Consider the following 14,924-nt stretch of genomic DNA (forward strand, 5'->3'; position numbering starts at 1 on the left):
TGTATTAAGGTAAAAAGACTTGAAAATTTTTTAAAACAATGACAAATTAGCAATATAAAGAATTTTTGCTGTATATTATACAACATGTGAAAAACTAATACAAGTCATCAAACTCAGCTGGACTATTTTGATGCTTCAAGCTCCTTCTTGCATCAGGATGTAAGAAGTATGGAGCACTTATTTTCATTTTTGTGTAGAAATTATACACTTCTATAGACTGTTTCTCTGCTTTTGGAATACCTAAAGCATATAGAAGACACTAGCTAAATGATACTGTATGTGCTTTCTACAGAAAACCACCTCTGATCACTTTGATCTATTAAAAATCATCTATGACAGAATGGATTGGAATTATTTTTCTTTTGGTAGCATTTTCTTTCAAATTCCACAGACTCTTGTGGTAACACCAAGTACTGATGTACTGACAGTTTGTGAGGGTGCTTAACAATTCCGGAAAAAGGAGAAAAAAAAAAAAAAAAAAAAAAGAAAATACCAATAATAAAAACAACCAGTTGTCCTGGCTAGAACATCACCAACTGGGAAACATCAGGTATGGGCCTGTTTTGTAACCACCCTGGCTACAAAGTTATGCAAATGAAAACATCATCAGGCAGAACACACCACTGTTGATTAAAATAGTGAAACAAAGGCTTGTTAGGTAACTGCTTGTAGGCAGACAAAGCAGGTAACTGAGGTTAACTTACAGTATAATTACAAGGGCAACATTTAATTCCAGAAGCATCACACTAAAATACAGTACACAAAAGCGAACGATTTCTGGCATACACACTAACAAGACTGAGCAAACAGCTTTGATGTTGAAGCCACAAGTTCTTTTGCTCTAACCGGAATTAGAGTCACCAGAAAAGGTAGAGGAAATCAGGATGCATTAGTAGATTGAATACAAATGCAAAGTAACACCAGTCTTTGTACAAGAAACTCTGATCAGGCATATCAGAATTCTGCCTCCCATAACCGTATTCCTTTTGCAGAACCTTGGCTGTAGAAAGAAAATATTATGCCTTGAAGAGCCACCTGGCTCAGTTTCTGAGAAATGCAAGGGTTAAAATAGGCTAATGCATGTTGCTGCAAAAGAAAATTCAAAGTAATCTGAAAGTCAATGAAATCACGAGGCCTCATAAAACTACTTATACTACTAAATAAACTCAAGTGGTAGAACAACTGGAAATTGAAAAATTAACAGATGTTTAAGGCAGAAGTGTTTGTGTTAGAACAGTAAACAGAACAAATTGCTAAGCAAGGCCACAAGAGATAAAGCCCTGATAGTTTGTTCAGCAAAGAGATTTAAAAGTCCATCATTCTCCATTAATTCTCTAATTAAGAAGACTTGAATAAAGTAGTGTTATTCATGTTGTGTGTTCCAGTTTACAGCTCCGTCATTTCTCCTCCAACTCAATTTCTCTGTCTTTGGTGTACTCTCTACCAACACATACAGAATACAGTTCTTGTTCTCATCGTTAAAAAAAAAAAAAAAAAAAAAAAAATTGGAAAAAATAAATTATGTGCTTCTCATGATAAAATGCAAAATCCTGATCTGTTGTGTGGTCCCAAGATATGTTTAGCAGCCTCTGAATAGTAGTTTTAGTTATATGTGAAGCAGAATCATAATTTGCTGTTATCCTCCCAGATCACTTACTAGTTAACTTTGGTAGATAAAGCCATCTAATAGTCATGACACATTTGTGTTCAGTTCAAGAAGTAATGAAACCTAGATCCAGTAAGTTTGGAAATTCATATATAGACCTTAGCTCGTGAGTGTAAGTATGATACGCAGAATTACCATTTTCCCTGCGTTGGAAAAAGACATCACATCTGTCATAAAACTAGATAAAACTATGAAACATGGTTGTCAGTTCATGATTAAAATAAAATAGTAATGTAAATTATTTTTAACATTGTGTTAAATATATTCACATGATCACCATAGCTATACGAAATGACCACTACTGCAATCACACACTATATGTACATAACACGTATGCCACAACAGTTTGCAAGTGTTGAGCTTTCACAGACTAGCCAATTCTACCAGACATAAATAATCTTGTACCAATTTTTAGGCATTTTAAAAGGAATTATATGTCCTAAATATATCTGTTCCTCTGCAAAATTAAAAAAAAATCCTAAAAAGTCAGTGCAAATTGAACTTGTTCACCAAGATAGATTCTTATTAAGCTGGGGATAAACAAAGTTTAAGAGATTAAAGGAAGAAACTCAAAGCATTGTCAACTGCCTTTAGCAGAGGTTAAAGGAGATGAGGAATCCGAAGTCCTGGATCCTATAGCAGAGCCTTCTGTGAATAAGTATGCTGTGGCTGTTGAGGTGGCGGAGGCTGTGGCTGTTGTGGAGGTGCTTGTTGACTGCCTGTTGTCTGTGGCAGAGACGTAGAAGCTAAGTTATAGTTTGGCACCTGGGACATATTAGTTCCAGCATTCTGATAAGCAGCAACATCAACAGTAGCAGGTGGTGGACTGTACACTGAAGCTTGGTTAGAGTAAGTGTTTCCAGCAACAGAGCCAACCATTGCACTGAAAAATAAAATAAAATATTTAAATTAAAAAAAAAAAAATTACCAACAGAACAGCAAGACAACTTTTATTGTTCCTTTAACTGTTCTATATACACACACAGGAAAAGCTACCTCCTGGCTCCGGACACCTTGCATACATAAAGCTGTAGCCAGTGAATATTCCAACTAAAATTTAAACATACTACTCAGATTTAAACACACCTAACACATTTCTAATAGTTTTAAAACTAAAATAAAACAGATTCAGTCTAATGTGCAATACAGAACCCCATCCATTTTCTGTTCTGGTCATGAAAAAAAAAACAAAAACAAGTGTTTCATACGGCAAAACAAGTTTGGTGAAGTGTGCAGAAACTTGGTTTATCTGTTTATTTGGCATGTCTGACCACCCTAAATTTGGAATAATTTGCAATATTTGAAACAAGTGTGACATAATATACACTATCTCAAAAATTACGCAAAGCTAGACAGAGCAGCAGATAACTTTTTTAAAATAAATTTCAATAGACGTTTAATGATGAAAATTATGAATACAGCATTTTCTCTAATTTTACATATACACATGTATGTACATATGCATGTATGTGTATATATATGCACACACAAAGAAATGTTTGAAAATTGTCAGGAATTTTTACCAAATACACAACACCAATAAAAAAGCACCACTGGAAGTAATTGCACTTAAATATATTTCAGTTGTCATTAAAACTATATTTCTAGAAGACAAATTTTCTCCTTCAAATATGTAGTCCTTTATGTTTAAATTGATTTAGGTTTAAATAGGAAAGTAACTTAAAATTACTTTGTGTAAGACGTTTGTGCAGGCTGGCCAGGCAGTACCGAGCTGGCAGATGGAGTAACTGTGCCTTGGCTGAGGGAGGAGAGCTGTTCAGGAGGAAGATTATAGCCTTGAATATGGCCCATCTGTGCACTGCCTGCCACCAAATATGCATTACCTTGAGGTTGCCCCGGATAAACCTAGGAAGTTAAATAAAAGAATATTAAGAATAAAATAAAATAAAATTTTGGTAGTTAATTTTGGTGAAGAACTTAAAGACAGTCTCTCAAAACTTTTATTACAGGTATTTTAAATAAAAAGTGACTGATTGTCTTCTATTGGGTGCTGCAGTACAAAAAAATACTGGATTTGTAAGGACACTATTTGCATTTATAACCTCAGGCTCTAGTACCAAAAAGGTCAGACAGTTCACTGGACAACTTGTATTCCTCATTTTATTTCAATTACTATCATTCATGTTAGTTAGTTTCATTCCTCTTCTGAATGAAAATACTGCTTATGTTGTATAATAAATAGCAGTCTAAAGCAGAGGTTTTTGATGCCCAGAAAACAGCTCTACTTAGTGAAAGTTAAAATGGATGGCGAATCACACATCATTTTCCTACCTTTAGCTAACCTATAATTTCTTGTAACACCTGAGACTGCCATTGTGAAATTGTTTGAGGGGGGCAGAATGAAAAAAGAGGTTTTAAGAAAAGTTTCAATTGAAAATGAAGTTTTACAATTAGCTGGAGGGAAAGCTTGCCAGTAGATGTTTCAACTAGATTCCAAATGAAGACTAAATTTCTAAAACCTATGCTTTTGTTCAGTCTGAATTATCTGGCTTAACAAAAATTAAGAGAAGAAATTATCAGGTCTCATGCATAATTGAGTTCATATAAATTAACATCATACAGCCCTTCTATCTTAAGATCCATGAATCTCTTATAACATTTAAAAAGTGTAGATCAATATCGCAAAATAATTTTAGAGGCCAGAAAAGGCAGGAGACCTTCTAACTTTTCAGGACTTTATAGTGGTTCATGTTCAACCCCAAAAATCCAGTTTTTCCTTTTGAGAATCCCCAGAAACATACCCGTTAATAAAATATTGAGATTACTTTAAAAGAGTTGTGACATGATTGCTTGTATAATATGCATGGTACACAATGTTTTCCTTAATGACACTGGGAAAATATACATTTTTTTTAAGAAGACACTGAAAGCAGGGGCATATTTGTAGGAAGCTAAAAACTAAATCTGCTCCAATGATTTTATAATACTGCATGAGCATTAATAAGCTGAAATTTGTTTTTTTTTTTTTTTACTTACTAAAAAACAAAGTAAACTATTGAAATAACAACCTGAAATACATATTCCTACAAAGAAGAAATAAAGCAAATATACATTAGACTATGGAATTAAAAGCAAAATAAAAGACAATGCTCACTTTAGGGTGGAGTGTAACTTTTAGGTGTAATTGTAATTTAAGAATTACAATTCTTAAACAGGAATTTTACTCCTTTGATTCTGTACTTTCTTTGACCCACTATGCAAAGGCCTAGTGAGTTTCTACTTTCCAGCTGTTTATGTGTGACTCAAAACAGGACACACTTTTTCCTTGATCAAAATAAACTGAGCAGAAAAGAACTAGAATTGTTAAAACTAGCAAATAGAAAATCTCTAAAGCTTGCAGCTGAAAACACAATATTCTGTTTTCATACTGTGCTAAGAAAGATTTGCTAGTTCATTTTAGAATATTTCTGAAGGAGCAAGATGATTTTTAACCAAGTGTTAAGGCAATGAATTTTCCTAAATAGAGGTTTCCAACTTCTAGGGTGGAGGAGTCAGCAGCAGCAGGGCAGAAACACGAAATACATAACTACTTGCCATCAACATGCCCCACACTATAGAACTTGCACTTTCTTACAAAATCAATACTTTATTTCAGTACTGTACAGAAGTACATTGTAAAAAAAAAAAAATAATAATAAATAAATAAATAAAACAGAAGTACATTGTAAAAAAAAATAATAATAATAAATAAATAAATAAAACATTTCAGCCAAATTTGAGCAAATCACCTCTAATCTAGTACATACTTGATAACGTCAATGGCTCTTAAAGCTTACATACGTACCTGAGAGCCAGAAACGCCAGATGACGGCATATAATACTGTTGGTTTTGTAGCTTTGCATACATGGAATACATTGGGTCCTCATTCATCAACTTGTTATACAAAGAAAGAGCCTCCATTGCTTTAACATTGAGCTCTGAGAGTTCTGAGTGCTTCCTAGAAAATACATTATATAGCTTATTCTACAGTCTAGATAACTTCCGTACAGAACAGACAAAAGAGAGGAACTTTCACAAGGGGTGATAATCAAAATTCTCCTACTGCCTGTCAAGCGATGCCCATTAAGTGCCATAATGTCAAATGGTAGAATACTATAAAATGCTATACGACCTTGAAAAAAAATAATCCTTCAAGACCTCCTCCCAGATGAGAAGATACTAATAAATACACCTGTCTTCTTTACCAGTATTGACAGAAATGGCTGCGTATATTTAAGTAGCAACTCTATTATTTCTAAAAACGTGTCTTAATTGAGTCAAAACACCTATGTTTTACCTGTCTATATCTTCCAACTTTTCATCTATGAGGGGTCCCATCTGGTGGCACATTGCTAGAAAAGAACATTAAAATATTATCAGAGTAATAAATATTTCTATATAGCAAGTCAGAAAATAGCTTTAAAATGAGTTATCAGATAGAAATGTGTAGATGCAAAAATAAAGAAAAATGTTTAAAAAGAAAAATTATGATTAGTCCTATAAACTATATGCTAAAGAATTACAGTAAGAGATGCAGTTTCATGAACAATTTAATAATGAGATCCAGTTGAAGTTTTCAATAATAGCACAGAGAAAGAATCCCAGTTTAAATAGAACAAAACAACACATTTAACATCCAGGGAGTGTAAATTAACATCCAGGGAGTGTAAAGCAGTATCAGCTGTAGACACTTGTGGCACATAAAAAAGGTAAATAGAATGATGAAACTATTTTGCATTAAAAAAAGTTCAGGTAATCTGAAAGGTGATCTTTCTTCAAGGAAGAAAATTTGCCACTGGAACCTTGATTGTGTGCTCCATCAACATTACTACCAAAAAAATTGCCTATTAAAACAATGAAGGGGGAAATAGACTGAAATTATTCAAATTATCTGCACAACAAAGACACTAACAACTAACAGCACATTGTGATTTCACTGGAATCCTAACTGTGTGAGGGTGATCCTGTCAGGTAAGGCTTTTTCAAACCACTAAGATATTACATGCAAAAGCCAACACAAAGAAAAACCTAGCAGAAGTAGAATGGAAGAACATTAAAATAAAAGTGCACCTCCTCACCCCAACTTCCAGCATAAGGACATAGGGCTCATGTAACTGCAAAGCAAACAACAATTAACTAACAGAAAGTCTGATTTTGTCACATGTAAAATAAAGAGGAAGGAAAGCTAAAATGGGATACTACAGCTTAACCCTACTTCAGAATGCAAAATGTGCCTACTTCTCCAAGCAATGAATTATTTACCAATTTAAGGTAACCTGCTCTAGGGGACCTGCTTTGGCAGGGGGGTTGGACCCAATGATCTCTTGAGGTTCTTTCTAACCCCTACAATTCTGTGATTCTCTGAAAAGACTGGAGATATCCAACACTTTACAGGCTCAAGCATCTTTTCTTGCTCAACTTCTACATAGATTCAGAATCCCCCATTTTCTTAAAGTCTGATCCTATCTGGATTGTAAATTAAAGCCAATATTCTGTTCCATAACACGTAGTTTCTTTACTTCCTTCTCCAAGGTTCCCTTCTAAAACCTTCGCTGCATCTATTGACCCAGATAGAATGGCCTATAATGCCTCTTTGAAGAGGTATTCTGAATAACTTTGAGTCTAAAGGACAAGTCTTTGTAGTTCTCTGGAAGGTATTCCCTAATTCTAAAATCCTAATAGGAAAATGCATGCAAGTGAAAAGCAAGTGGCTTTAGGATGGGCCCACAGACCCATCCTAAGTCACAGAAATATTTTTATTCTTCTCATGGAATTCTCTTCACATTGCTTTTTCAACTTATGCTGTGCTACTCCGTGAAGGAAAAAAAAATGGAGAAAATTGAATTAAGTATTTCTGGGTCTTGAAAAGTAAATGAAAATGTAATATAAGGTAATTGAGAGAAGAGGATAATTTCTTCAAATTAAAATACTGCATTTTGGTCTCTTAGATATGGGAAACAAGAAGTGAAAAGACAGTTAAGGCTTAAGCACTTTCCTCAGGCATATTTGCAGCATGTGAAACAAGCTGAAGTAGTTTCAATTCGTTTTGACATAAGTAATTACTGGAAAGCAAAACAACAACAACAAAACTGAGATTTTCTTACCCTCAAGATGAAGCAATTCTGGGAGGTCAGGTTGGTCATCGGATGGATCTGCACTTTGTAACATCTGCAGAAGTTGGTCCATTTTATCCTAGAAGAAAAATTGTGTAATTAGTGTGGAAGAAGTGGGGGAAGAATCAGCAGTTTCAGAACAGTAACTTAAAACAGCTATTTACAACATCCATTTGGGTCTCCTGGAACTGGGAAATCATCTAGACTAGCTTTAACAAATGAAGATATTTCAACAAGGAAAAGCCAAATGATAAAAAATTGATTAGTAGCAGCAAGTGGAATATGCAGTATATCCCTTTAATTTTAGAAGTCATTCTAAACAGTATTTCCTGAGCAGTTTCCATTTTTCCATTCTGCTTATTACATATGCAACACTACCACCTAGTGGGATTAGTGCAAATGTTTTGACAGAATACCCTGAGTAAAGAAATAGGTACTTAAAACTAAATTCACTGAAGAACCAACCCACATTTTGTACACACATGATGCCTATCAGCACACTAGCAATGTCATAACTAATACATAGGAAAGAGTTTTTAAGATGATGTTCGGAGGGGTTGTATGGTTTACTTCAGAATCTCACATCCTCGATTAACAAGGTTAAATGTAAACTATTTAAAAAAAATACCAAGGGAAAAAAATGAACATTCATAAGCTCTTCAGAAATTATGCCTTGCTGTAAATTATACTGCTTAACTAAACAATACATGTAAATGATTAAGAATCACTTTTTAGCTGAGTGGCATCAAACAGTCTTAACAGGGCAGAGTTACATAGGCAGTATAAGACATGATTTTTCTTCCTCAACCCCAGGAAAGTGTGGATAGAAGCCAAATGAACTACTTCCTAAAAAAATATTCCATGGGAAGTTTAACAACAAAACAAAATGCTTATATGCAAACTAACATGAACTCATCACAGAAGACAAAGCTGAAAGGCACCTCAACACAGGCCTGAGATAAGTCATTTCTGCAGATTACAAACTAAAAAAAACCTCTCTGGAGGAAGACTACCTGAGAAAGGGACAGATGAGGCAGGAGATATACAGGATTTTAGGAAGGCAGTAACTCATTTTTTTCATTTCACAAAACAATGAAATAACCCTAGTTGAGAAACATATAGAAGCTCATGAGAGAGAAAGGAAAAAAAAAATCTTATGACAATAGCACCCTTGGAAAAAGAAAAGGACAGGGGAAAACAGCTTTGGCTGAGAGCTCCTGGGAACCTTGCAGTATCACCAAGGTGAGATTGTGTGAATCTTAATGGATACGTTTTAGAGCAACAAAAAGCTCACAGTTTTCACAGAAGGAAGTGCGGGAGAAGACAGCACTGGTTATACTAGAGATAAATCTAAGGGAGTATTTATAATTGGTACATCTGAGGGGTCTTGAGGTCTTTAAAGCACAGCTTTAGAACAAACATGACTCCACACCAAGCATCTAGATGGGAGGTAAACAGTCGTGGAGTAGGGCCCTAAATTGAATGCAGCCTCCAAATTCAGTTTCAGAAATTCCTGAGAACTTCAAGGCAAATGAACAAATTAGAGCACTGTAGATGCTCATTTAAAAAAAAAAGTTCAACTTTTCCTTCCCGTTTCTCTTTTGGTTACGCTCTCTTGATATTTCAAACTGATTACTTTGGAGGTAAAGTTTGAAAGGGTTAAACATCGCATGTTTAAGCATACCACTAGTTGAAAAATCAGTGGCTGTATCACACTTACTTCATCAATATAAACTGGTTCGGGCTCAGGTTCTATTGTCTCTACTTGAACTTCATCACTGAACTGCACTGTTTTCTTCTCGGTTTTCACTGTAAGGTAAAGGCAGATCTTTATTTTATAAAATAGAAATAAACAAAGCAATGACAACGTTTCACAGCTAGCATGTTACCTAAGATCTTTGGATCTGAAAAATCTACTGTGAAAATTTTTAAAATTATTTTGTTGACATTATTTTGTCCATTGAAGGACAAAAGCATCTCCACAGACAAGAAATTTTCAGAAATAAATCAATAAATTGCACTAGAAAAAGACATCTGTTCACACAAGGTCAATAGAAACACACGTTTTAACAACTAAATGTCTTTATTATAGTCTCCCTCTACATAACACTGCCTAATAATAAATCATCAGGAAAGCAGACTAAGAGTGATTGGAAGAAACAGGGCTAGTGAGTAAACCTTACAATAAAAATGGTAAAATCATCCATGACAAACTGGAGTCTTCTTTTCCCCAAAGTAAAATACAGAATGGAAAATTGTCAAGTTTTGCTATTCCTTCTCCATCAAATATTGTCTGCAAAAGCATCTCACTCCTCTGTTGCAGAGGACCCACCAAAAAAGCTGCCATATACTACTCTTACCAATTAGCCTTAATACAGAACATACAACCCCAACAGGGTCTAATTCTGCTGACCTGCTCACACCCTTGACACACAGATATTGAGAACACAAGAAATTCATCTTTCAAACCCATCCAGTTTACAGAAATTAGATTTAGCGTCTTAAAACTTTGCCTAATATTATTTTATTACATGCTTAGAGTATGTTAGACTGATAATAAGTTGATACAGAGAGATAAATCAATATGCAGCAAAAAATTCCTTCCACATATATACTGATATAATTTAGATTTCTTACACCATTCGAGCAATGGAAATCTGTTTCTGTCTCCTACCTTCAGTTTTTCCTTGATTAAATATGTACTTTTGCAACCAAGTAAAAAGACAGTTTGGAAAAAAAGCTGCTGTTGCCTACAAAATTTATCTATCTGTCTATGAAATTGTTAAATGAGTCTCAAGGAAGCTAATGACAAAGCCAGCAGCAGGTAGCATCCTATTTTTCAAGAGATGCCAGCTTAGGTAACCTTGGTCTGCCACACAGAGACATGACTGTGAAAGCACAGTAAGGGCTCAGTTTTACTTCAAGCTTTACATTAAATTGCAATTGAACCTTTCCCATTCAGGGATCACAGAGATAATACCTGACTACAGAAGCATCCCTTGAGCCAAGGCAAAGCTTAACTTATAACTTATAAGTAAACATAAAGTTACTTACTCATTTCTGGCTCAGCAGAAAGATCAGCTGTTACAAAATTAGATGGAAACAATCCTATACCCTGTTGAGTTTCACCCTTCCACCAGTTTGGATCACTAAAAGATAAATACATATTTAAAACCCCATACTGACATGAATTTTTTCCAAGAATTGCACTGTACAAGGCATTTTTATTACTTGTACATAAACACAATTTGCATATATGCAGAAATCTTTATATATTAATCTTTATACCATTACATTTCTGTGTCAAAAATCAGAGATAAAATATTTAACGTATAAACGTATTTAACTGCAATGGTATTCCGATATGCTTCTACATACCAGACACCATTATTCCTGATCGATTATTAGAGTCTAAACCACTTCTAGAAAGCATTCTGTACAAGGTACCTGTCATCGAGGATAGTTATAAGTTCTCCAGCTTTAAAGGTTAATTCGTTGTCTTCAGCAGCCTCAAAATCATAGATTGCACGAACCTTTCGGCCCTCATGTTTGTGATTTGTTAAAAGACTTGAGGTGCTTGGATACAAGCTGGAAAGTGTTGTTTGCTGTTGCCTTTGTTCTTTTAGTGACAATTCAATAGCTACAAAAAAAAAAAGTTATTCAGATAGGTTATGAAAAGTTCTTAATCTGAAAAAGTTATCCAGATGAACATTTGCTTTATAAATGCGTTGAATGATTTGAAAATTTATCTCTATGAAAACTTGTAGTATAATTCCATTTTTTTGCATCATAACCAACTTCTGACTTTCATTTATAAATAACAGTAAAAAGATGAAAAGACGTTTTACAACTATGGAGCATAATTCCACTCCTAGTTACTGAGACTTTCAACATGGACAGGAGGAATGAGTAGTACTTAAGCACAATCAGGATAACTCAGTGAAGTGATCCATTTATTATTATTACTATTACTGTTAGCGTCTTAAACAGATATGCAGATCTACATTCTAACTAGCATACACGAGGTTCAACTCTTCCAGACTGCTTAAAATGCTAAAAAGATACAGCTGTTTAGCTGCACACTATTTGTCTTTTAGATCAGTAGGCTTTAGCCTAAATCAGACAATCACACAGATTAATTAAGGTTGAAAATTAAGGTTGGAGGTCATTTGTTCCAAATCCCCATTCAAGCAGGGTCATTTAGGGCCAGCTGTCCAGGACCACGTCCAGATGGCTTTTGAATATTTTCAAGAAAGGAGACTACCACCTCTCTGCAACCTACACCAGTGCTCAATCACCCTAACTGTAAAAAAAGTCTGTCCTTAAATCATAATTTATAGAAAGCCTTTTGCTTGTCTATCCTTTTTTCTCTCCCTATCTCTCCTGGAATAATTTTATAAATTGCTTTATCATTGTCAACTAAACTTCACTAAGCAGAAAGGTTTCGGTCATAATAAACTCCTCCAAATTTGTAAATAGATGACCATGTATAAAATGGGACAGACTGAGACACAAAAGAATTGGACAAACGTTAAAGAACCCATGCAGAATCTGAACCTTGAGACAGAAAACCCTTGAAAACCAGACCTTGGTGGATCAACTACTGAAGAAGCCACAAGTAACATTTACAGATGGGCTAATGGTGATTTAAATAGGTCAAAGTTATATTAGACAATAGCTAAATGAAGAATTTTTCTATCAAAGATGAGAAACTGCAAATATCCACCATCTACTAGCACAAGGTCTTCATTCATATAATGAAGAGTCATTAACTTTAAGCCAAAAGCCATACTACATACAAGGTCTAATTGATGCCTTTATGTTGCTGAAATCTGAACACTCTGTAAGCCATACGGATCAGTCTAGTCTAAGAATAACTCTTTGCACACGGTATAGGATCATTAAATTATCTTTAAATATACCTTGGTACAACAGTAAATAAATAAATAAATAAAACACATCCTAGCTTTGTTTACTGGGACTGCACTGAGACATTTAACAGTCTGCTTACAGCAGTCAAAGGCTTAAAGTCATGTTAAGTACATTAAGGAAGCATTATTCAAAGAAATACAAAGTTTAAAGTAGCACACCCAACCTACTGAATCCAACTTCGCATACCACTTATACTATAATCCTCATGGTCTGCTTCAATCAAATGTTTAAATTGCAAGTGAATATGCTTCATTGGCCCCTGAGAGAGGGAAAATTCAAGTGCAGAACTTGTATCAAACATTTACATTATGGAAAACATTCTTAACACAAGGTTTTACAGATTTTTACGTTGTTTTAGTCTGGCAAGGGTTAAGAAAATCTGGCATTATTCAATTTTGTTTTATACATAGAATAAGTTTTGATCTCTAACCCTCCAGAAAGGAAGGAATAGAAATCATATCTACAATCCATAAATACACTGCACACAGTGAGGAAGGAAGCAAAGTTCCTGCCTCACTAGATACTTACCAACAAATTATTTGGGTCAGCAAGTAAACGTACTCACCTTTAGCTAAATCCTCCTCTTCCTTTTTGTTAGCTACTGCACCAGGATCTTTGGCAACTAGTGCTGGACTTGCTTTTGCCTGTTCAGCAGCCTAACCAAAAAAAATAAAAATGTAAAAGTAAATTAATTGAAAAACTGTGACAATGCAGTAAGTTCACCGTTTTGATTTGTATTCATCTGCAATATAAAAATAAAAGGAAAACAGGGCAGTTCAACTCACATATGAATGTTTTATTTAGAAAAGAAAGATTTTGTTTTGTTTGCTAAATGCATTATAGAATTCAAGATTACAAATTTTAAAATACAGAACTGAGGATAAAAAGAATTTTTCATTCCTTTTAAGAACCACCACAAAACGTATTGTACCTGTGAACCAATAGCTGGGAAGGTAACTCCTTGCTCTTTAAGATTTTTTATCATAGCAGATATTAAACTAAGCTGCGGGTCATTCTTGAATTCATCAGTCCATTCCACCATAAGGGCTTTCAGCTTTTCACAAACTTTTGGATGACCCTGCAGAAAAACAAGCTAGTTAAATAATGTAGGAATCTATTCTTAATTCTTAAATTTCATGTAATTTCATATTGTTGTCAACATAAACTGTATAGACACTTTAAAGTCACATATATTACTAAGTGATGTTCTTATTAGAAAAGGGACACCCTTTAAGCACCCTTTTCAGTACTGTGTTTGATGGCCTTCACGAATATCACTTAAACAATAAGGACTAGCCCCAAAACAGAGTAAAATACGGTTATAGAAGGTCCTGTGTTATGTCCATTTGTATACTTATAAAGTAGTCCCACTACCCACGTGAACAGAATACGTAAGTCTCAGTATTGTGAAGTGATATTCCGGAAGCTTTTTCTCACAGTCTTCACAGTCATCTTGTATCCTTCTGCCCAAATCCCCCCCTTCTCCTTTGTATCCCCTCCCAAAATTTCCAATCTTGCAGAAGTAGATTCCACTCCAATTTCAGGTTACCCCAACTCTCTGATTTAGCTTTTATACGAAACATATAAATCAATGCAATACATTACCTTATTCAATACATTGCTGACTTCACTGGCAAAATCTCTTGAACAGACTTCTAAATGAAAGATTTTACCACAGTTTGATACACATGCTCCTAGAAGCTAAAGAAAGAAGGATCAGATAGAAAAGTCAGATAAGAGTTTTTGCAATATAGCTTTCTAGGAAGGAAAAAGACTACATTAAAAAGTAACCTACTGTTAACGCCTGCATAGCAACATGGGGATCTTTATGGTTCACTCTCTTCATAATAGAACGGAGACAATCCTTAGGCCTAAAGAAACACAAGACAGCTTTAAAATAATGTACTGCAATGAACATTTCCTACTGCACATATGACAACACCAACAGAGTGCAAGCTCTCCTGAATACAAACAGTAAATTATTTAGTAGCTTTAAAGTGCAACATTCAATTAAAAAAAAAAAAAAAAATCAACACCATTAGCTGTTCTAGCCATTTTTATCTGTATGATTGCTAGTCTTAGTTATCAAAACCTCTCAATAAGCTACATATCCTTTTTTTAGTTGGAGAGAATTACAGTAAGTACTGCAGAAATGCATAAAATTCCTGACAATTAGAGTACTGTAGCTCTCTGTAGTCTGTACACCTTCATT

General features: G+C 34.6%; 1 protein-coding gene across 2 annotated transcripts in view; it reads right to left on the reverse strand.

The window, feature by feature from the left end:
- Positions 1-481: 481 nt before the first annotated feature.
- The window catches only part of STAM (signal transducing adaptor molecule), a 32,332-nt gene continuing 17,889 nt past the window's right edge, over positions 482-14,924 (reverse strand). For both annotated transcript variants that reach the window (XM_032181368.1, XM_032181369.1), the window contains exons 3-14: positions 14,508-14,583; positions 14,318-14,413; positions 13,644-13,790; positions 13,278-13,368; positions 11,228-11,420; positions 10,835-10,929; positions 9,501-9,589; positions 7,772-7,859; positions 5,965-6,019; positions 5,472-5,625; positions 3,357-3,532; positions 482-2,549 (exon numbers count right to left, since the gene is read on the reverse strand). In XM_032181368.1, coding sequence (XP_032037259.1) covers positions 2,300-2,549; positions 3,357-3,532; positions 5,472-5,625; positions 5,965-6,019; positions 7,772-7,859; positions 9,501-9,589; positions 10,835-10,929; positions 11,228-11,420; positions 13,278-13,368; positions 13,644-13,790; positions 14,318-14,413; positions 14,508-14,583 — 1,510 coding nt within the window. In that variant the 3' untranslated portion in view covers positions 482-2,299. The remainder of the gene's footprint in view (positions 2,550-3,356; positions 3,533-5,471; positions 5,626-5,964; positions 6,020-7,771; positions 7,860-9,500; positions 9,590-10,834; positions 10,930-11,227; positions 11,421-13,277; positions 13,369-13,643; positions 13,791-14,317; positions 14,414-14,507; positions 14,584-14,924) is intronic.

Source organism: Aythya fuligula, chromosome 2 (genome assembly GCF_009819795.1).
Source record: "Aythya fuligula isolate bAytFul2 chromosome 2, bAytFul2.pri, whole genome shotgun sequence".
Taxonomy (NCBI): Eukaryota; Metazoa; Chordata; class Aves; order Anseriformes; family Anatidae; genus Aythya; species Aythya fuligula.